Source organism: Trachypithecus francoisi, unplaced genomic scaffold, assembly GCF_009764315.1.
Source record: "Trachypithecus francoisi isolate TF-2019V2 unplaced genomic scaffold, Tfra_2.0 Lachesis_group2, whole genome shotgun sequence".
Taxonomy (NCBI): Eukaryota; Metazoa; Chordata; class Mammalia; order Primates; family Cercopithecidae; genus Trachypithecus; species Trachypithecus francoisi.
Genome location: NW_022681465.1, coordinates 123,067,270 through 123,090,897, shown reverse-complemented (window position 1 = coordinate 123,090,897; position 23,628 = coordinate 123,067,270). Strand labels below are relative to the sequence as shown.

Below are 23,628 nucleotides of genomic sequence, written 5' to 3'. Positions count from 1 at the left end.
GAGTTCAGAAATCTCTCAGATTGCCGACATAGGAAATCAGGAAAGATGATTCGCCATCCAGTGCACCAGCTACCCTGGTACTTTGCATGGTGAATCATGCTACCAAACAGTCTGCTTAGGTGCAGGTGTTCAAAAATGTATCTTCTGACTCAATTAAGCCACATAACTCTAAATAATTTAAAGCAGTCATTTTCCAATTTTTTGACAGTGATGCACATTTTATACTGTGACCTGATACAAGGTTCACAAAATAGTGCATGCTCTTTCTACCTGTGATGCTCCTCTGATGTTTTCTCTCTTCTATTGCATTTTGTTTCGTGCAGTTCATGACTCACCAAATTGATTTCACCCCATGCTAAGTAAGGGGTTGCAGTTTGCAGTTTGAAAAACACTATTCTGGGTGGGAGTTGCAAACTGGCATGCTTATAGGAGCCAAGCAGGTCACAGAAATGCTGGAGACCCACCTGGCAGTGGTCTGTGTCAGACCAGAGTGCACAGACCCCACTGATCTAGAGCAGGTGCTGTCTGTCTGCTGCAGCAAATGGGAGTACAGGCCTCGGGCTGCCAGAGCTGCCTGTACTTCAAACAAAAGAGTCGTTTGGATTTTTTATTTTTAAATATTGGGAACTAATCCAGAAGTTTTTTTCAAAAAATGCAAATCAGCCTCATCTATGGGCCTGATATAACCTAAAAGCCACTGGTTTATATTCTCTAATTTAGACCTTATCATAGACATTGTCTTTGTTTATTTCCTTCAGTGTTCCCACCAACCTCCACACCCACACTGCACCAAATGCAACACTGTGTTCACCATAGGCTTTACGCTCTCCCGCTTCAAGTTCATTCATTCGTTCTGTTCATCAGCCAATGTTTACTCATTCATGTGAGAAACCCTTTGCTGCACAGACTGGGTGTACAGGGCAGTTTGGGGGATTCAGAAATTAACAAGACATGGTCCCTGCCCCATGACCTTGAAATCTATTATAGTTATTTTCACCATTTTTTCCCCAGGAGCCTTTATTCAGCAAGGTCCCTGCCCCTAAGGAGCTTAGAAGTGAAGCTGGTGATTTTCAAGTGTATGTGTGTGGTGTGTGTTTGGAATATGGGCAAGGGAATTCCTTTTTCTAGTGAAATCAGAGGAAGAAGCCCAGCTTATGAAGCAAGTAAACGTGCCTAGTGCCTCATTTGAAGCAGTCGGGAGTCCTAGAGATGCCTGTCTGTGCTCATTCTGTCACCCCACCATGGGTCTTCCAGGGAGCCTTCGAGCTCTAAGGCGCTCAGCCTGCAGTACCATCCTAGCAATTGAGTGAGCCCCACTTGCACATGGCATGGTGCCAGGTGGATCAGGTTCACCAAGTTCTCGCCTAGCTTTCCATGGCTTCAGAGATTCTCGTGACTCGTTGATGGCGGGAATCTCTCCCCACTAGTTGCTTAGAACTGCTAGCAGTGATGTCCAAAGTGTATCCATTTCCTCTCTTCCATTCTTCATTGGCAGCAGCAGCTGATTAGCCCTGACCCACTACCCGTTGGTGGGAGAAGGAGAAGGACAGAGCTTGAATAATTGGTGTTCTGCAGTCCTAGGAAGCACCTTGCTAGAAGTCTTCTTTAGCACCACGACTCCATTATGCTTTCTCTGGGATTTTGTGCTTTGGGGATAAGGCCTGTGTCTATATGCCCACATGCCTTTAGTGTTTGTTGAAAGAATAAATGGTTAGCTGGCCTAGGCAGATCCTTACTAGGCCTCTGTGCATATCTCCTGGTCTTTATACCCATTCCCTGGGTCGCTCACTTGCTCCCAGACCCTATAACTGCCACTGGGAAGCCCTTAGCTATTCATTGTCCCCACAGCCAGCAGCTGAAGAGAACAGACTTATGGCAGCTTCCCTCTTTGTTAGGTCAAAACGAACACGCTTCTCACTTGCTGACTTTGAGCAAGTCGTTGACCAATTTGGATTTCACTTGCCTAATAGGGAAAAAGCAGGATACATTAAGTCCTCACTTAACATTTGTTAGTAGGTTCTTGGAAAACTGTGACTTTAAGCAAAACTACGTACAATGAAACCAATTTTTTTCCATCAACTTTATGTTTTATTTCTATTTTTTTCGAGATGGAGTCTTGCCCTGTCACACAGGCTGGAGTGCAGTGGCACCATCTCGGCTTACTGCAACTTCTGCCTTCCAAGTTCAAGCAGTTCTTCTGCCTCAGCCTCCCGAGTAGCTGGGATTACAAGTGTGCGCCACCACACCCAGCTAATTTTTGTATTTTAGTAGAAATGGGGTTTCACCATGCTGGACAAGCTGGTCTCAAACTCCTGACCTCAGGTGAGCTACCTGCCTTGGCCTCCCAAAGTGCTGAGATTATAGGCGTGACCCACTGCACCCAGCTCCATCAACTTTATTTTTTTTTTTTTTTTTGGTTTACAAAACTTCTTTTTTTATTTTTTTATTTTTTTTTATTATACTTTAAGTTCTAGGGTACATGTGCATGACGTTTATATCATGTATAACTCCCCAATGCAATCCCTCCCTCCTCCCCCCTCCCCATGATAGGCCCCAGTGTGTGATGTTCCCCTTCCCGAGTCCAAGTGATCTCATTGTTCAGTTCCCACCTATGAGTGAGAACATGCGGTGTTTGGGTCATATGGTACATCTAGTTCTAGATCCTTGAGGAATCGCCATACTGTTTTCCATAATGGTTGAACTAGTTTACAATCCCACCAACAGTGTAAAAGTGTTCCTATTTCTCCACATCCTCTCCAACACCGTTTGTTTCCTGACTTCTTAATGATTGCCATTCTAACTGGTGTGAGATGGTATCTCATTGTGGTTTTGATTTGCATTTCTCTGATGGCCAGTGATGATGAGCATTTTTTCATGTGTCTGTTGGCGGTATGGATGTCTTCTTTTGAGAAATGTCTGTTCATATCCTTTCCCCACTTTTTGATGGGGTTGTTTGTTTTTTTCTTGTATATTTGTTTGAGTTCTTTGTAGATTCTGGATATTAGCCCTTTGTCAGATGAGTAGGTTGCAAAAATTTTCTCCCATTCTGTAGGTTGCCTGTTCACTCTGATGGTAGTTTCTTTTGCTGTGCAAAAGCTCTTTAGTTTAATTAGATCCCATGTGTCAATTTTGGCTTTTGCTGCCGTTGCTTTTGGTGTTTAGACATGAAGTCCTTGCCCATGCCTATGTCCTGAATGGTACTACCTAGATTTTCTTCTAGGGTTTTTATGGTATTAGGTCTAACATTTAAGTCTCTAATCCATCTTGAATTAATTTCGTATAAGGGGTAAGGAAAGGATCCAGTTTCAGCTTTCTACTTATGGCTAGCCATTTTCCCAGCACCATTTATTAAATAGGGAATCCTTTCCCCATTCTTGTTTCTCTCAGTTTGTCAAAGATCAGATGGCTGTAGATGTGTGGTATTATTTCTGAGGACTCTGTTCTGTTCCATTGGTCTATATCTCTGTTGTGGTACCAGTACCATGCTGTTTTGGTTACTGTAGCCTTGTAGTATAGTTTGAAGTCAGGTAGCGTGACGCCTCCAGCTTTGTCCTTTTGACTTAGGATTGTCTTGGCAATGCGGGCTCTTTTTTGGTTCCATATGAACTTTAAAGCCGTTTTTTCCAATTCTGTGAAGAAAGTCATTGGTAGCTTGATGGGGATGGCATTGAATCTATAAATCACCTTGGGCAGTATGGCCGTTTTCACGATATTGATTCTTCCTATCCATGAGCATGGTATGTTCTTCCATTGTTTGTGTCCTCTTTGATTTCACTGAGCAGTGGTTTGTAGTTCTCCTTGAAGAGGTCCTTTACATCCCTTGTAAGCTGGATTCCTAGGTATTTTATTCTCTTTGAAGCAATTGTGAATGGAAGTTGATTCCTGATTTGGCTCTCTGCTTGTCTGTTACTGGTGTATAAGAATGCTTGTGATTTTTGCACATTAATTTTGTATCCTGAGACTTTGCTGAAGTTGCTTATCAGCTTAAGGAGATTTTGGGCTGAGACCATGGGGTTTTCTAAATATACAATCATGTCATCTGCAAACAGGGACAATTTGACTTCTTCTTTTCCTAACTGGATACCCTTGATTTCTTTCTCTTGCCTGATTGCCAGAACTTCCAACACGATGTTGAATAGGAGTGGTGAGAGAGGGCATCCCTGTCTTGTGCCAGTTTTCAAAGGGAATTTTTCCAGTTTTTGCCCATTCAGTATGATATTAGCTGTGGGTTTGTCATAAATAGCTCTTATTATTTTGAGGTACGTTCCATCAATACCAAATTATTGAGCGTTTTTAGCATAAAGGGCTGTTGAATTTTGTCAAAAGCCTTTTCTGCATCTATTGAGATAATCATGTGGTTCTTGTCTTTGGTTCTGTTTATATGCTGGATTACGTTTATTGATTTGCGAATGTTGAACCAGCCTTGCATCCCAGGGATGAAGCCCACTTGATCATGGTGGATAAGCTTTTTGATGTGCTGCTGAATCCGGTTTGCCAGTATTTTATTGAGGATTTTTGCATCGATGTTCATCAGGGATATGGTCTAAAATTCTCTTTTTTGTTGTGTCTCTGCCAGGCTTTGGTATCAGGATGATGTTGGCCTCATAAAAAAGTTAGGGAGGATTCCCTCTTTTTCTATTGATTGAAATAGTTCAGAAGGAATGGTACCAGCTCCTCCTTGTACCTCTGGTAGAATTCAGCTGTGAATCCATCTGGTCCTGGACTTTTTTTGGTGGGTAGGCTATTAATTGTTGCCTCAATTTCAGAGCCTGCTATTGGTCTATTCAGGGATTCAACTTCTTCCTGGTTTAGTCTTGGGAGAGTGTAAGTGTCCAGGAAATTATCCATTTCTTCTAGATTTTCTAGTTGATTTGCGTAGAGGCATTTATAGTATTCTCTGATGGTTGTTTGTATTTCTGTGGGGTCGGTGGTGATATCCCCTTATCATTTTTTATTGCGTCTATTTGATTCCTCTCTCTTTTCTTCTTTATTAGTCTAGCTAGCGGTCTGTCAATTTTGTTGATCTTTTCAAAAACCAACTCCTGGATTCATTGATTTTTGGAGGTTTTTTGTGTCTCTATCTCCTTCAGTTCTGCTCTGATCTTAGTTATTTCTTGCCTTCTGCTAGCTTTTGAATGTGTTTGCTCTTGCCTCTCTAGTTCTTTTAATTGTGATGTTAGAGTGTCAATTTTAGATCTCTCCTGCTTTCTCTTGTGGGCATTTAGTGCTATAAATTCCCTCTACACACTGCTTTAAATGTGTCCCAGAGATTCTGGTATGTTGTATCTTTGTTCTCATTGGTTTCAAAGAACATCTTTATTTCTGCTTTCATTTCGTTATGTACCCAGTAGTCATTCAGGAGCAGGTTGTTCAGTTTCCATGTAGTTGAGCGTTTGGATTGAGTTTCTTAGTCCTGAGTTCTAGTTTGATTGCACTGTGGTCTGAGAGACAGTTTGTTATAATTTCTGTTCTTGTACATTTGCTGAGGAGTGCTTTACTTCCAATTATGTGGTCAATTTTGGAATAAGTGCGATGTGGTGCTGAGAAGAATGTATATTCTGTTGATTGGGGTGGAGAGTTCTATAGATGTCTATTAGGTCCGCTTGGTGCAGAGATGAGTTCATTCTGGATATCCTTGTTAACTTTCTGTCTCGTTGATCTGTCTAATGTTGACAGTGGAGTGTTGAAGTCTCCCATTATTATTGTATGGGAGTCTAAGTCTCTTTGTAGGTCTCTAAGGACTTGCTTTATGAATCTGGGTGCTCCTGTATTGGGTGCATATATATTTAGGAGAGTTAGCTCTTCCTGTTGAATTGATCCCTTTACCATTATGTAATGGCCTTCTTTGTCTCTTTTGATCTTTGATGGTTTAAAGTCTGTTTTATCAGAGACTAGGATTGCAACCCCTGCTTTTTTTTTTTCTCCATTTGCTTGGTAGATCTTCCTCCATCCCTTTATTTTGAGCCTATGTATGTCTCTGCATGTGAGATGGGTCTCCTGAATACAGCAGACTGATGGGTCTTGACTCTTTATCCAGTTTGCCAGTCTGTGTCTTTTAATTGGAGCATTTAGTCCATTGACATTTAAGGTTAATATTGTTATGTGTGAACTTGATCCTGTCATTATGATATTAACTGGTTATTTTGCTCGTTAGTTGATGCAGTTTCTTCCTAGCCTCGATGGTCTTTACATTTTGGCATGTTTTTGCAATGGCTGGTACCGGTTGTTCCTTTCCATGTTTAGGGCTTCCTTCAGGGTCTCTTGTAAGGCAGGCCTGGTGGTGACAAAATCTCTAAGCATTTGCTTATCTGTAAAGGATTTTATTTCTCCTTCACTGATGAAGCTTAGTTTGGCTGGATATGAAATTCTGGTTGAAAATTCTTTTCTTTAAGAACGTTGAATATTGGCCCCCACTCTCTTCTTTGTAGAGTTTCTGCCGAGAGGTCTGCTGTTATCTGATGGGCTTCCCTTTGTGGGTAACCCGACCTTTCTCTCTGGCTGCCCTTAAGATTTTTTCCTTCATTTCAACTTTGGTGAATCTGGCAATTATGTGTCTTGGAGTTGCTCTTCTGGAGGAGTATCTTTGTGGCGTTCTCTGTATTTCCTGAATTTGAATGTTGGCCTGCCCTACTAGGTTGGGGAAGTTCTCCTGGATGATATCCTGAAGAGTGTTTTCCAACTTGGTTCCATTTTCCCCCTCACTTTCAGGCACCCCAATCAGACGTAGATTTGGTCTTTTTACATAATCCCATACTTCTTGCAGGCTTTGTTCATTTCTTTTTCTTCTTTTTTCTTTTGGTTTCTCTTCTCGCTTCATTTCATTCATTTGATCCTCAATCGCTGATACTCTTTCTTCCAGTTGATCGAGTCGGTTACTGAAGCTTGTGCATTTGTCACGTATTTCTCGTGTCATGGTTTTCATCTCTGTCATTTCGTTTATGATCTTCTCTGCATTAATTAGTCTAGCTGTCAATTCTTCCACTTTTTTTCAAGATTTTTAGTTTCTTTGCGCTGAGTACGTAATTCCTCCTTTAGCTCTGAGAGTTTGATGGACTGAAGCCTTCTTCTCTCATCTCGTCAAAGTCATTCTCTGACCAGCTTTGATCCGTTGCTGGTGATGGGCTGCGCTCCTTTGCAGGGGGAGATGCGCTCTTATTTTTTGAATTTCCAGCTTTTCTGCCCTGCTTCTTCCCATCTTTGTGGTTTTCTCTGTCTCTGGACTTTGATGATGGTGACGTACTGATGGGGTTTTGGTATAGGTGTCCTTCCTGTTTGATAGTTTTCCGTCTGACAGTCAGAAGGACTGTCTGTTGGTCTGTTGGAGATTGCTTGAGGTCCACTCCAGACCCTGTTTGCCTGGGTATCAGCAGCAGAGGTTGCCGAAGAGAGAATATTGCTGAACAGCGAGTGTACCTGTCTGATTCTTTCTTTGGAATTTCCTCTCAGGGGTGACGCCACCCTGTGAGGTGTGGGGTGTCAGACTGCCCCTAGTGGGGGATGTCTCCCAGCTAGGCTACTCAGGGGTCAGGGACCCACTGAGCAGGCAGTCTGTCCGTTCTCAGATCTCAACCTCCGCGTTAGGAGATCCTCGCTCTCCCCAAAGCTGTCAGACAGAGTCGTTCGCGTCTGCACCGCCCCGCTCTTTCCCCTAATGGACTGCAGCTGTGCGCTGTCCGCAGAGGTAGAGTCTACAGAGACAGGCAGGCTTCCTTGAGCTGCTGTGACTCCACCCAGTTCGAGCTTCCCAGCGGCTTTGTTTACCTACTTAAGCCTCAGCAATGGCGGGCGCCCCTCCCCCAGCCTCGCTGCTGCCTTGCGGATAGATCGCCGCAGACGCTGTGTTAGCAGTGAGGGAGGCTCCGTGGGCGTGGGACCCTCCGGCCAGGTGTGGGATATATTCTCCTGGTGTGCCTGTTCCTTAAAGCGCAGTATTGGGGTGGGAGTTACCCGATTTTCCAGGTGTTGTGTGTCTCAGTTCCCTGGCTAGGAAAAGGGATTCCCTTCCCCCTTGCGCTTCCAGGTGAGGCGATGCCTCGCCCTGCTTCAGCTCACGCTGGTCAGGCTGCAGCAGCTGACCCGCACCGATTGTCCGGCACTCCCTAGAGAGATGACCCCAGTACCTCAGTTGAAAATGCAGAAATCACCGGTCTTCTGTGTCGCTCACGCTGGGAGTTGGAGACTGGAGCTGTTCCTATTCGGCCATCTTGCTCCGCCCCCTCAACTTTATTAAAAAATGACATTATTTGATAACTTGATGTACATCATTTTACTTAACGTTGCAGTTAGCAAGAACCTATCTACAATGTTGAGGATTTACTGTAATTACATTAAATACATGTATGGTCTGAAGGCAGGCAGTTAGACCAGGCTCTTCCCTTCTGTAAAATTGTTGGTTTCTTGAAACTCGAATTGGAGGCTCTTAGGAACCCCTAAGATATACCACATGTAGAAGCTCCCATCCTGTGCCAGGCGGTAGCCTTTAAAATCTCATTTAAACCTCCCAGGAACCCTGAGGTTAATCCCCATTTTACAAATGAGGAAAGATGAGGCTCACCCGAGATCCCTAATTGCCAGAGCTGGGATTAGAAGACCACAGGTTTGCTAGCCCCAGAGGCTGTGCTCACTTTAGGGTGCTTGCCACTCAGAAGGCCTTCTGTTGTACCTTCAACCCCATCTTTCAAAGGTCTGCTGGCTCCTCCGGAGTAGTGAGTTCACATAGCTAGTGCAGGGAGGCCAGAACCTCCACTCCACTGCAGCTGCTGAGCGGGCAGCTTGGAGGGCCTGGTAGGAGAGTACTTGGGGCAAATGCAGTGGTAGGGAAGCTGGAGCGCATGCAGGCAGGCAGCCACGTGTGCCCTAAAAGGAGTCTAAGGAGGAAGCCCACAGGAATGGCATACCATGCTCATGGCTGTGGGTCTCCCACAGTGGGGAGACTGGAAAGCCGCCCCAGCTGTCTTTGTGTCTGCAGCTGTTTCCTTCCAGCTCCATGTGTGTCTGTCTGTGTTCATCCTTCTGACTCTGGTATTCTGTTTCCCTTCTCTCTTTGTTTCTCTCGTGTGTGTATCTTTATTTTTAGTGTCTCTGTTTCTCTCTTTCTCCCCTCGCTCCTCTTTCTCTATTCTCTCTCTCTCAAAATGAGATTATTATGCTCCTCATCTTTACACGACAGCCTCGCATTCAAGGTGCCTTTGAGGACAGGAATAGACACATCCAGGAGAGGCTGACTGCAGGACCTGCCAAACCCCGCTCACAAATCAGTCAGACTCACAGGCATCCGAACAAACCTCATCCTACCCTCTGCCTCCCCCTCCTTCCCGAGGGCCTTCCCCACTGCTCCCCAGAGCTGGTGTGCAGTCATGCAGGATGCTCATTAGTGCACGGGCTCCCTGGCCCCACCCCAGGGACCGATTCTTCTGGCCTGAGATGCAGCCCAGGTTCTTACATTTTTAACCACCACCCAAGGTGCTGAGCTACAGCTTGTGGGGACTCCAGCCCCACCTTCTGGATCCTCTGCCTGCCTCCATGCTTGATGCGTTCTTGGCCTCCCAGCGTGTGCCAGGCATCACACATGTGTGCCATCTATCCTGCAAAACCCAACGCCACTGGGAGGTGGCCTCGGCACCTGTGCATTGCAGACCCCTCATCATCCTGTTGAGGCTTCATTGGGGACCCACATTTGCTCCCAGCCCACACCTCTGTGGCTTTTCTCCCACAGAGAAGAGGAAAACCAAGGTAAAAATGATGAGCTCCTTGATCCTGGACCTCAACTGTTCCTGAGCTTTCCTTTTATACTGGGTCAAGAGATTCCACAGCCTTGTTCATTCTGTTGAAAGTCAAGGATTTTATTCATTACGGGTTCTGTCTGTCAACCCACTCTGCACCCCCACCCCAGCCTCAGGCAGGACTCTAGAAGAACAGTGCCAGGGACTGAGCTGACCAAAAACCATGCCAAGGCCACTCTGCCTGCTGCTCCTGTTGTCTTTTCTGTAATTTCACAGATTCAGTTGCCCAGTAACAAGCCCGACCCACCCCTCAACACTTTTCCATTGTGTCTAGAGCAAGCTCTGGTCTTTACTGCAGGGCGTATGCTGGGGGCTTGGGTGTGTGGGTAGATGGATGGCATGACTTGGCTTTTCCATGGAAATGAGCCCTTTCTAGGTTCACTTCCCAGTCCAGGGACCAGCTAGTCAGTCATCCCCTCTTCAGCAGGTTGACATGAGGGGATGGAGGCCAACAGTGGTACACACCTGTCCATGGAATGTATAATAACATGCAGGTGTTTCAGCAGAGCTCATAAACTCTGCCTGCTTCATCTGGAGAAAAAGTCATCTATTCAGCAAATATTGAGCCTGTCTACATGGTGGGCAGTATACTAGGTGCTAGGTGCTGAGTGAGCAAGACACAGCCTCTGCCTCTCTGCCATCTCCCTACAGTGCGGCAGCTTGCAAACCTTGGTGTGCCTAAAGATCACCTGGGAGGCTTAATGAAAGGAGAGATTTCTGGGCCCTACCCCTGGGCTTCTTGATTCAGCAGGTCAGAGTAGGGCCCAGGAATGTGCATTTCAATAAGCACTCCCCACTTTCTGATGCAGATAGTCTGTGGGCCATAAGCTGAGAAAGACTAGTCTAGTAGACAGACGAGAGCAGCCCAGGTCATGAGTTTGTGAGGGCACGGGCTTATTTGATAGGGTCCTTTATTTTGTAGTGGACCCACTCCAGGGGTTGGAGAGCCATTCCAGGGACAAAGACACCTGGAGTCCACCCAAGCTGCCCTCCATGGGGGATTTCAGGAGAGGTGGGGGCTGACATATGGTCCTAAAGCCAGAGGTCTCTTCCAAACAGAAGGATTTGCCTCCAGGGAGATAGTTTACTGAATTGGGCTTTGGTGTCAGGCATGCCTGGGTGAAAATCTTTGCTTCTGGTTCTGTGACATTCCATCACATCCACTAACTTCTCTCGACTCTCTGGTCCCATTCTCTCCAGCTCCTTTGCTGACTGTTGCCAGTCTACCCAACCTTGGAATGTTGTATGTACTCAGAGCTTGGTCCTAGACCTTCCCTTGTTTTCGATTCTGTATTTTGCCCTAAGATGGTGCATGAGTCTGCTAAGGCTGCCATAACAACGTACCACAGACTGACTGGGTGACTTAAACAGTGGACATTTATTTTCTCACAGTCTGGAAGGTAAAAGTCCAAGATCAGATGTCAGCGGGGTTGCTTTCTTCTGAGGTCTCTTCCCTTGGTTTGTAGATGGCCTCCTCCTCCCTCCGTTTCACATGGTCTTCCCCCGTGCCTGTGCCCTAATCTCCTCTTAGAAGGACACCAGTCATACTGGATTAGAGTTTGCCCTACTGACCTCATTTTACCTTAATTACTCCTTAAAAGCCCTATCTCCAAATACAATCACATTCGGAGGTACTGGGGCTTAGGACTTCAGAGTAGGATTTCAGGGGAACAAAAATCAAACCAGAGCAGATGGTAATCTCATTCAGGTGGTGATCCATCTGATAGGGACCGCCCCCCTGACCTTCATAGCAGCCCACCTGTTCAGCATTCATACCCACATATCCATAATAGAGCTCTTCTCGTCCCCCGGGTTCCCCTGCCTCAGCCTTCTCCTCTTAGCAGATGCCATCTGCAGGTCCACTTGGGTGCTCATAGCAGTAACCACAGAGTCTTTCCCATTTACTCCCTCAGCCTCACCCGCTCCTGCGGCCTAGGCACTGTCTCTGTCTCTGCATTGCTCAAGCCTCCCCCATCTCGGTTACACCTCACAGCCACCCTTCCTGTGTTCAGTCTTCAGCCTCCTGCCCATTGTCCTCCCCACAGCCATGGTGACCTCAAGATGACAAGGTCTCTGCTAAAGCCCCCACTTGGAATGTTCTTTCCTCCTGCACTTTTCCTAGCAAACTGCTGTCCATTATCCACCCTTAAATTTCTCTACTAGTCAGGAATCTAACTGCTGCAAGAAATAGCCCCCAAAGTCTCTGTGGCTTCACACAACAGGCTTATTTCTTGTTCGTATAATGTCTAATTGGGTATGTCCGGTTAACAGGCAGCCTTCCATGTGGTCATTCAGGAACCCAGACTCTTTCCATGTGTGACACCTCCCCCTTTGAGTCCACGAGAGTCCATGCAGGAGACAGTGAAGAAAACACACCCACTTTTCTTAACTACTTGTGCTCATATCCCATTGGTCAGAACTTGGTCATATGCCCTGCCCACCCGGCTGCAGGGAAGGCTGGGCAAATGGTCCAGGGACAGGGCGGGGTACACACTGCCAGTCTCAGCCACAGACTCACTTGGCTGGAAAAGGCTTACCTGCCAGCTCAAATTGGGCCTCTCCTTTTGTGTTCTTTTCTACCTTTGTGTACTTTTTCTTCATGGACCTTGTCATACACTATGCTAATTAGGTATTTGAGTATTTATTTAATATCGGTTCTCCCCAGTAGAGTGTAAGCCCCATCAGAACAGAAACAAGTCCTACTGTGCTCACTCACTACTTTATCCCCAGTGCCATGGGAAGGGTCCAGTACAAAATGGGCACTCAGTAAATATGAGATGAAAGAGGGAGGAAGGAAGAGAAGGAGGGTATGGTTGGGTGAAATCCTAATTCTGCCACTAATTCCACAGCTTTAGGTAAATTATACAACTCTAAGGGCCTCGATTTCCTCTTATGTAAAGTGGTAGAAATCATTCTTACTATGCACCATTATTGTGTGACTGAATTAAGGCAGTGTCCTAAGGTTCCTAGCAGAGTGCCTGATATATATATAGTGGGTGAGTGATACTGCAGTTATCATAGGATTATAATGTATGTGGATGCTCTAGCTCCCTGGTTGCCATGGTCAAATGCTTGCAGAACGTTCTTGTGCCTGTGGGTCTGGGTGTACATGGGTAAGAGTGCATGCCTGTGCTTCCTTTCAGGGCATCCCTCTCATGCTTTCTCTCCCTCCAGGTTAAAGTTAAACAGTAAGAGGAACCAGCTGGTGAGAGAACTGGAGGAAGCCACTCGGCAGGTGGCAACTCTGCACTCTCAGCTGAAAAGGTGAGTGGTGGGCGGTGAGGCCACTGATCCCCTGGGCATGGCCAGACATGGGTGTCCCCAGTGTCCTAGCCCAGGCTCTACCCTTCGCTTGTCCTCCGTGGCTTGAGTGTGGACGTTTAGAAGCACAGCAAGTGGATTGTCAGCAGACTCGGGCGTGGCCTGGTGTGGCTAGGAATAGGGGTCTTGACCTCTCCGGACGGATAGCACAAAGAAGGCCCCAGGCAGGTACTAGGAAGTCTTAGGAGACTCGGCTGGGTGTCATGGCTCACACCTGTGATCCCAGCACTTTGCGAGGCCAAGGTGGGTGGATCGCTTGAGCTCAGAAGTTTGAAACCAGCCTGGGCAACATGGCGAAACCCCATTTCTGCTAAAACTACGAAATTAGCTGGGTGTGGCAGTGCATGCCTGTGGTCCCAGCTACTCGGAAGGCTGAGGTGGGAGGATGACTTGAGCCTGGGAGGATGCTTACCGTGAGCCGAGATCGTGCCACTGCACTCCAGCCTGGGTAACTGAGCCAGACCTTGTCTCCAAAAAGAAAAAAAAAGACTTAGGAAACTCACACTGCCACCTGCCTGTACAACGCAGAGAAAGTAGCCTCAGGCCTGGGCCTCCATAAACAACAGTGCGTCACTGGAATCTAATAACAACATTTTGTTTCATTAGATTTTTTTCTAATGGTGGCCTTCTCTTTGTAGTAAGTGATACTGCTTTTCAAATTACACTTAGGATGTAAAGTTTTCTTTTAAGATAGATGTTTTAAAATATTAAAACAGTGAGTTGGGGTGGGCGCAGTGGCTCACACCTGTAATCCTACCACTTTGGGAGGCCGAGGCGGGTGGGTTGCCTGAGCTCAGGCATTTGAGACTAACCTGGGCAACATGGTAAAACCCCGTCTCTACTAAAATACAAAAAATTAGCCAGGTATGGTGGTGGGCACCTATAGTCTCAGATACTCAGGAGGCTGAGGCAGGAGAATTGCTTAAACCCAGGAGGCGGAGGTTGCAGTGAGCCGAGATCGTGCCACTGTACTCCAGCTTGGGCGACAGAGCGAGACTCCATCTCCAAAAAAAAAAAAAAAGTGAGTTGATTTCAAGAAAGACATTAAGAAATTTTTATTTCATAGTGGATTCAACTATGAAAAAATACACAAATGCAATGTAGCCAATTGGAGCTTTGGGAAACAGATCTAGAGGAAAAACTGAACTTTTAAGGCAGCTAACTTGAGTCCAAAGCCCAGCTCTGCCATGTCTTGATTATATGGCCTTCTTGGGGTATCAGTTTTCCATGAAATGGGGGTGAAGGGAATTGCCAAGCATTTCCAAGCTTGCCTAGAGATTGCCAAGCAAGTCTAGTGAGATCATGGTGCTTTCCAGAGCCCAGCAGAGGGTCTCAGGGGCCCACTTCACTGTGTGCATCTCACTGTCCTTCCCCTCCCGGTATCCCAGTCTCTCAAGCAGCATGCAGTCCCTGTCCTCAGGCAGCAGCCCCGGATCCCTCACGTCCAGCCGGGGCTCCCTGGTTGCATCCAGCCTGGACTCCTCCACTTCAGCCAGCTTCACTGACCTCTACTATGACCCCTTTGAGCAGCTGGACTCAGAGCTGCAGAGCAAGGTGGAGTTTCTGCTCCTGGAGGGGGCCACCGGCTTCCGGCCCTCGGGCTGCATCACCACCATCCATGAGGACGAGGTGGCCAAGACCCAGAAGGCAGAGGGAGGTGGCCGCCTGCAGGCTCTGCGTTCCCTGTCTGGCACCCCGAAGTCCATGACCTCCCTGTCCCCACGTTCCTCTCTCTCCTCCCCCTCCCCACCCTGTTCCCCTCTCATGGCTGACCCCCTCCTGGCTGGTGATGCTTTCCTCAACTCCCTGGAGTTTGAAGACCCGGAGCTGAGTGCCACTCTTTGTGAACTGAGCCTTGGTAACAGCACCCAAGAAAGATACCGGCTGGAGGAACCAGGAACGGAGGGCAAGCAGCTGGGCCAAGGTAGAGAGCACCATGCCCAGAGGGTGGGAACCGGGAAGAGGGAAAGAAATACTGTGTGTTCAGAACCCCCAGTGATCATTCTAGTCTATATTTACTGATTGGTTTCTGTGTGCTGGGTCTTTGTATGGCAAGTATATTTATTCAGTGGGATATTTATTAACTCAGTATTTTTGAGGTCCTGTGCGAAGGGTTTTTGGTAGTAGATTCTGTCCTCCAACAGACATTTAGCACCTTATAAAACTAAGTGTCGGCCGGGCGTGGTGGCTCAAGCCTGTAATCCCAGCACTTTGGGAGGCCAAGACGGGTGGATCGCGAGGTCAGGAGATCGAGACCAACCTAGCTAACACGGCGAAACCCCGTCTCTACTAAAAAATACAAAAAACTAGCCGGGCGCGGTGGCGGGCGCCTGTAGTCCCAGCTACTCGGGAGGCTGAGGCAGGAGAATGGCGTGAACCCGGGAGGCGGAGCTTGCAGTGAGCCGAGATCCGGCCACTGCACTCCAGGCTGGGCGACAGAGCGAGAGTCCGTCTCAAAAAAAAAAAAAAAAAAACTGCGTGTCAGGTCATCCTGTGCTAATGGATATACATGGATTCATCTATCCATTCATTCAACAGATATTCTGTGTGTCAGGCACTGGTTTGGTCACTAAGGATTCTGTGTTGAAGACACACAGGGTCCCTGTTCTCATGAAGCTTATGTTCAGATGGAGGCACAGGGAATGAACCTGCAACCAAACAAGTACTACAAAGGAAATAAAACAGGGAATGTGATCCAGGCTTTCAGGTTGGAGGTGGGACTGCCGGGGCAGCTTGGGTTGTGAAAGAAGATGACATTTGAGGGTATCTCGAATGGTGAGATGGAGCCAGCCTTGAGAAAAGCAAGAGCAAAATCTCTGAGGTCAGAGCAAGGAAATAGAAGGGGAGCCAGGAAGCCGTGAGTCAGAGGTAGGGGTTACCAACAAGGCTGGAGAACTAGGCACAGTCCAGATCCTGAAAGGCCTGGTGGGCTATGCTAAGGAGTTTGGATTTTATCCTAATTGCACTGGGGACCCATGTGACTGTTTGAAGCTGGTAATGATATGAGCTGACTCCCATTCATTCTGCATGGGGTCAGAAAGAACACTTTGGTGGATGTTGGTCGGGATTTAAGTTGGAATCTTCAAAACAGAAGATGATGCTGACATTGACAGCTAAGATTTATTAGGAGAAAACCTTTTTATCTTTAGCAGCAACCACATAATAAATCATAATAGTTAACTTATATTGGGGATGTATTATGAGTTGGGCAATGTGCTTAATATATGGTGAAATTGGTTATTTCTATTCTGTCCATTTCACTGATGAGGAATTGGAGATCAGAGAGGTGATGTCACTTGCCTTAGGTCACCCAGCCAGCAAGCGAGGAAGCAGGCATAGGAACCTGAGTCTTTCTGGCCCCAGAACCCAACCCCTTTATTGTCATGCCTTAGGCTGAGAGGCAGTTCAGCATGCACATTCATGACAACTCCTGGTACTTGGGGCCCCACCAACCCCATCTGGCTCTGGGTGTGAAGGTCAGGACTGAGTAGGGTGCTCAGTAAACTCACCTGGGCCTCGGCTTTCCTGGCCACAGTAATAATAGCTCACAGTAATCATAGCTATGCTATATAGAGTACAGGTGTTTAGGATTCAGGTCCTTCTGTGCATATTTACTCATTTAAGCCTCACAGCACCTCTGGGAAGTGGGTGCGATTTTTTCTTTCTTTTTTTTTTTTTTTTTGAGATGGAGTGTCACTCTGTAACCCAGGCTGGAGTGCAGTGGCGCCATCCTGGCTCACTGCAACCTCCACCTCCTGGGTTCAAGCGATTCTCCTGCCTCGGCCTACCAAGTAGCTGGGATTACAGGTGCACGCCACCATGCCTGGCTAATTTTTTGTATTTTTAGTAAAAACGGGCTTTCACCATGTTGACCAGGCTGGTCTTGAACTCCTGACCTCAGTTGATCCGTCTTGGCCTCCCAAAGTGCTGGGATTACAGGCGTGAACCACCAAGCCCTGTCCCTTTTATCCCCGTCTTAAAGATGAAAAAAGTGAGGCACAGTGAGGTTAAAAGACTCGTCTGAGGTTAGTCCCACAGAGTGAAATGGCAAGACCAGAACTGGCACAAGGACCGCCTGCTCAGAATGCACACTATTATCCATGTGCCGAGTTCTGTCTACAAAAAGCTTGTGTTCCTGGCTCCAGGTGAGGCCAGCTAGAAGCAGCCAGACCCATATTAGCCTTGTGGCTCCAGGCATGGGCAGGAGTGCTGCTGCTGTGCCCAGAATTGTCCATTTGTGTGCAAGGGCCAGGGGGAGCACGGTAGGGAAATGAGGTTTCCTTGTTAACAAAGGCTTTGAGTGCCGGTGGTTTCCTTAGAAGAGGAGCCAGGAGATCCCTGGATTTCACTCATCAGGAAGGGAGTCTTGCTGAGTGCTCTCAAAATAAAAGCAAGCGCCCTACTATAGCAGGTGGCAAGCTTCAGAAAATTGTTCCCTGGAGAGGAGGGGGTACAGGTGGAATCTCTAACGAGGCTCAAGGAGCGTGCCTCTAATGGCAATATTAAGCCAAGTCAGGACACTCAGACCCCAGCTATGTCCTGTGAAGTGACCCCCTTCTCTCCCTCCCCAACAGTGTCCTTGGGGCTTGTGGGCCTAAGACAGCACATTAGGCTGGGTACACACAGGTCTTGGGATGGCATTTCCTTCATGCCATCTCCAGAAGCCTTCCCTACAGCGAGCAATGCCAGGCAGAGCTCAGACGCTAAGCAGGTTATGTGATTAGTGCTGCTGTTCGGTCAGCAGACAAATTAATCTCCTTAAGTGGTTTAGTGGAGGGTGGAGATGCGTGGGTCTGAAAGCAGGAGGTCTCCACGGGCTCAGCAGGCTCGGCTTCCCCATCGCCAGCACTTGCCGTCTCCCAGACCTGTCTTGTCACCCATCGCCATCCCCAGCCTGCCATGCCCTGGACTCTGTGCCCCTCAATGCTTGCCCTTCTCCAGTCTGTCCCCAGGTGCTCAGAGGTGTTAGCTGTGAGATTGTAAGATCTGGATCTGGCCTTCCCCCCTGCAAGGAGGGCAGGAACTGTCTTATTCATCTTTGTAGTTCCAAACATGGCAATGGGCCTGGCATATCGTGGGTGTTCATTACTTGGGCAAGGAAGGAATGTGCAGCACGTGTTGAGTGCTTAGTTATGAGCCTCAGATCAGAGACTTTCAAGGGCCCCTGTTAAGGATAGGGAAGAGGAGGAGCTGAATTAGGAGTGGAAAGGGATAGGCAGTGGAAGAACGGGTGCTTAATCTCTCCCTTCTCTGTCCTGAGAGTCCAGGGGCTGTTATTTTGCCCTAGGTGGGTAGGGATGGATCTATTAGGTTGGTGCAAAGTAATTGCAGTTTTTGCCATTGAAAGTATAGCTATCCACAGTGATAGGAACAGTAGTGGCAATAAGGATAGCTGTAATGAGTTGTGTAGAGCACTTTGCCTGCCTGCACCAATCTCTATATTAAGGACTTCCCCTATAATGTCTCACTGAGTCCTCTCAACTTGGATAATAATAAGTAGGTATTATTATCCAAGTTTTCCAAATGAGGCATCTGGGGCTTAATAGGATTAAGTCAGTATCTCAAGGTCATGAAGCAGTAAGTGGTGGAACTGGATTTGAATCCAGGCAGTTCGACTCCAGAGCCTGGGATGGTAAAACACAAAATCACATGTGACTCCTTCCATCACCCTAAAGCAAACTTTAAAAAATTTTTTTTTGCTTTAGCGTTTAGAGGTGGTTGGAATTTGGTGGAACCATCTTTCATCCATAGATAGTGTATCAAAATTGGGAGTTCAGGCTCCCCAAATCCCAAAGTGTTGGGATTACAGTGGCTCACGCCTGTAATCCCAGCACTTCGGAAGGCCAAAGCAGGAGGATTTCTTGAGACCAGGAGTTCAAGACCAACCTGGGCAATATGGCAAAACCCCATCTCTGCAACAAAATAATAATAATTTAAAAATTATCTGAGTCTGGTGGCACATGCCTGTAGTTCCAGTACTTGGGAGGCGGAGGTGGGAGGATCACCAGAACCCGGAGTGGTTGAGGCTGCAGTGAGCCATGATCATGCCGCTGTACTCCAGCCTGGATGAGTGAGACCCTGTCTCAAAAACAAAACAAAATTGGGAATTGCAAAGACAGTTTTCTGGTTCCTGAACCTGACTTTCCATTTTCCTTCTCTAGCTGTGAATACGGCCCAGGGGTGTGGCCTGAAAGTGGCCTGTGTCTCTGCTGCAGTATCGGACGAGTCAGTGGCTGGGGACAGTGGTGTGTACGAGGCTTCCGTGCAGAGGTGGGTGTCTGGGTGCTGGCTCTCTTTGTGGCCATGTAAGCCATGAACTCTGAATATCCAGAGCCTAGGCCTGTGGGGTGGCTTAGGTTTTGGCCCCTACAGTGTGTGGGAGGAGCCCCAAGAAGGTGTGACCCCACCTTCCTCTTGGCAGACCAAGGCACAGACAGCATAACTTCTCCTGGGGTTAGAGATGCTTCGAGTTTAGGGGAGTGCTAGTTCTGTGGTAGCTACGAAAAAGGTGTATGGCTAAGGAGTAAGCACTAGAGAAAGGCCAGGCACCTTAAGAGAGGAGTCCAAGCTGGGCATAGTGGTGTGAGTCTGTAATCCCAGCTACTTGGGAGGCTTCAATGGGAGGATCACTTGACACCAGGAGTTCGAGACCAGCCTGGGCAAACTAGTGAGACCCAATCTCTAAAAATTTTTTTTATTTAAAATTTTAAAAAGGACCTGGAGGGAAGCTGAGCAAACCCCAACTTTCCTTCCTGGGGATGTAACCCCAGCCTCCCAAAACAGTTTGTTCACTGCAAGGAAGCCTAACTCCTCCTCCCCTGTTGCCTTTCAGACTGGGTGCTTCAGAAGCTGCTGCTTTTGACAGTGACGAATCGGAAGCATTGGGTGCGGCCCGAGTTCAGATTGCCCTGAAGTAAGTGACAAGGACGATGAGGATAGAAGGAACGGTCTGTGTGGGGTCCCTTCTTCATCCGCAGCATTCCCCTGCATTTACCTTCACAGCCGCCCAGGGTGGAAGGCAGCAGCAGCAGGACCTGCTGGCCATTGCAGCTTCTTTTTTTTTTTTTTTTTTTTTTTTTTTTTGAGGCGGAGTCTCACTCTGTCGCCCGGACTGGAGTGCAGTGGCCAGATCTCAGCTCACTGCAAGCTCCGCCTCCTGGGTTTACGCCATTCTCCTGCCTCAGCCTCCCGAGTAGCTGGGACTACAGGCGCCCGCCACCTCGCCCAGCTAGTTTTTGTATTTTTAGTAGAGACGGGGTTTCACCGTGTTAGCCAGGATGGTCTCGATCTCCTGACCTCGTGATCCGCCCATCTCGGCCTCCCAAAGTGCTGGGATTACAGGCTTGAGCCACCGCGCCCGGCCCATTGCAGCTTCTTAACTGAAGGGACGCCGATTCGTTCCTCACCTCCCAGCCGTCCGCTTTACAGATAGGAGAAATGAGGTTTTAAAAGACCTTATGACTTGACCCAACTCACGGAGCTGGCTGGTGGCAGAGCCAGGACCGGGACTGAGACCTCCTGCCTCTCAGTGTGTTTGTTCGTTGTTGCTGTGGCTTTTGTCTTTCCATCTCATCTAGGTTTCATTGATTGGGATGGAAGTTGATCACTGGGGGCTGCAGCCCAGATTGGGTCAATACACACATGGTTGCTCTTTTTGTTTTCTCTTGTTGGGGGATGATCTCAATTTTATTTATTTATTTATTTTTTTTGGAGGCAGGGTCTCACCTGTCACCCAGGCTGGAGTGCAGTGGTGTGATTTAGCTCGCTGCAACCTCTGCCTCCTGGGTTCAAGCGATTCTCCTGCCTCAGCCTCCCAAGTAGCTGGGATTACAGGCGTGTGCCACCACACCCGGCTAACTTTTATATTTTTAATAGAGATGGGGTTTCACCATGTTGGGCCAGGCTGGTCTCAAACGCCTGACCTCAAATGATCTGCCTGCCTCAGCCTCCCAAAGTGCTGAGATTACAGGCATGAGCCACCACACCTGGCCTTCAGTGTTTTTTAATAGGAATTAGTTGACAACATTACCATATCATGAAATTTCACCCACATTTATGGGTTCTTTTTAAAAATTCAGACAACTGACTGGGCGTGGTGGCTCACACCTGTAATCCCAACGCTTTGGGAGGCCAAGGCAGATGGATCACTTGATTCCAGGAGTTCAGGACCAGCTCAGGCAACATGATGAAACCCCATCTCTACTAAAAATACAAAAAATTAGCTGGATGTGGTGGTGCACATCTGTAGTCCTAGCTACTCAGTAGGCTGAGGTGGGCGGATTACCTGAGCCTGGGAGGTCGAGGCTACCATGAGCCCTGATCGTGCCACTGAACTCAACCTGGATGACAGAGTGAGACCCTGAACAATTGACAGCCCTAGCTCTACATCCCTGCATGGCAGCAAAGCACTGGGCCTATGCTCTTGAGCTCACCATAGTCCCCAGGGCAGCCAACAGCCACGTCCTGTGACTTTTAACAGAGAGAAGGAATGAGAGAGATGAGTGTGTTATTAATAGGTACTTCATATGCCCCTTTTCATTTCAGGTATGATGAGAAGAATAAGCAATTTGCAATATTAATCATCCAGCTGAGTAACCTTTCTGCTCTGTTGCAGCAACAAGACCAGAAAGTGTGAGTATGTAGCTGGATGGGTGTGTAGCATACTCTCACCCTCCGGAGTCACCCCTGGGGGTCACTTTTCTGCCCTGTCCTGATCCAGTTATGGGCCATGTCAAGACACTGTGGGTTTGTAATGCATATGACTGTGATGCTAAATGTCAGTGCTGTGCATGTGAATACAGGCACAATGGCAAGCACAGCAACTGTAAAGACAAGCACTCTAGATGACTGTGTGAATTCCTGCCCCATTGCGTGCTGAGCACCTGCTGAATGCCAGCTCTAGGAATGGGGTGGTGAGCAGATCCTTCTTGGACCCTACCCTCCTGAACTTTGAGCCTCGTGGAGAAAAATGGTCACAGTCTGTTTTATCTTCTCCTAAGCTCAAGTGTTTCTTGCAGAGAGAGGTGGGTCTTCTCTTTCCAAGAGTCAGCACTAGTCACTGTGCTTCTCTTGGAGGGGTGTGACTGCGTGTTACCTTGATGCTGATAGGATGCAAACACCTGCTCTGTCCGCATGCGGGCTCCTCCCATGGTAGATGGGTTTATCCTTTATTGCACTCATCTGCCTACAAGTTTTCTCGGATCATAAGGCCCAGAGGGTGGCAACAGAAGCTTATGTGTCTGTGGTCTACACCCAGCCAGCCTGTGAGGGTGGCGAATATGGGAAGAAGGAAGGGCAGGAAGGCGGACAAAACAGAAGGAAGACAAGATGGGATGCTTAGGTCGTTTTCAGTCTTTTGCCCACCCAGATGGTGCCAGGCTGAATAGCCTTCTCCATAGCTCACTGGTACTCAGGCAGGGGTATCTGTGGGATGATGCCTAGAAGTGAAGGGTCTGGACCAAAGGACAAATGCATCTGGAATTTTTTTCTATTTGTCAAAGTTTCTTCCAGTGTATGGGGCCTGATTCCCCAGATTCCTCACTTCTACAAACTCTCATCCACTGGTGTTTGCTTAGGGATTTCAGCAGCTGTTTAGTCCAACACTTTAGCCCCAGACATGGGCTGACCCAAGGTTTCCTGCGGTTCTGTCTCCCTCTAGGAATATCCGCGTGGCTGTCCTTCCTTGCTCTGAAAGCACCACCTGCCTGTTCCGGACCCGGCCCCTGGACGCCTCAGACACTCTAGTGTTCAATGAGGTGTTCTGGGTATCCATGTCCTACCCAGCCCTTCACCAGAAGACCTTAAGAGTCGATGTCTGTACCACCGACAGGAGCCATCTGGAAGAGTGCCTGGTAAGGGCTGTGTCTGTCTGGCTGGCTGGCTGGCCTTCTGTGTTTATGGAGATTGGTCCATCCTGAGCTTCAGGAAGAAGGCTTGAGGGAGACACATTGTGCTATCAATGAGGCTCATCTTGGAGTCTAGGCAGCAAGGCTTCCACAGGTGAATGTTGTTCTCAGACTTAGGGTAGGAGGGAAGGAAGTCTTTCACGAGAGGAAGAATAATGGACCTGAAAGTGCCTTTTAAAACTGCCAGAACCTGGAAAAAGCCGCATGCCGCAGCTTTACTATACAGCATGAGAGATTAGATAAGCACAGACTATGGCTGTGTGGTGGCTTTTATCTGTAATCCCAACTCTTTGGGAGGTCAAGGCCAGAGGATCGCTCAAGTGCAGGAGTTCGAGAGCAGCCTGGGCAACACAGCAAGACCCCATCTCTACAAAAATTAAAATTAGCCAGGCTTGGTGGTGCATGCTTGTAGTCCTAGCTACTCTGGAGGCTGAGATGAGAGGATCCTTTGAGCTGCAGTGAGCTGACATGCCACAGTATTCTGGTGTGGGCAACAGCAGAACCTTGTGTTAAAAAAAAAAAGCACAGAATAATGAAAACAAACACATAGGCCTTCACATCCCACCTTTACCACTTGCTGTATAGGTGGATGACCTTGGGCAAGGTACTTAACATCTCTG

General features: G+C 47.7%; 1 protein-coding gene across 11 annotated transcripts in view; it reads left to right on the top strand.

Moving 5' to 3' along the window:
• The window catches only part of WWC1 (WW and C2 domain containing 1), a 179,915-nt gene that overhangs the window by 119,865 nt on the left and 36,422 nt on the right, over window positions 1-23,628 (top strand). For all 11 annotated transcript variants that reach the window (XM_033180352.1, XM_033180351.1, XM_033180348.1 and 8 more), the window contains 6 exons: window positions 12,957-13,046; window positions 14,492-15,027; window positions 19,265-19,373; window positions 19,936-20,016; window positions 21,648-21,734; window positions 22,762-22,954. In XM_033180352.1, the coding sequence (XP_033036243.1) occupies window positions 12,957-13,046; window positions 14,492-15,027; window positions 19,265-19,373; window positions 19,936-20,016; window positions 21,648-21,734; window positions 22,762-22,954 (1,096 nt within the window). The remainder of the gene's footprint in view (window positions 1-12,956; window positions 13,047-14,491; window positions 15,028-19,264; window positions 19,374-19,935; window positions 20,017-21,647; window positions 21,735-22,761; window positions 22,955-23,628) is intronic.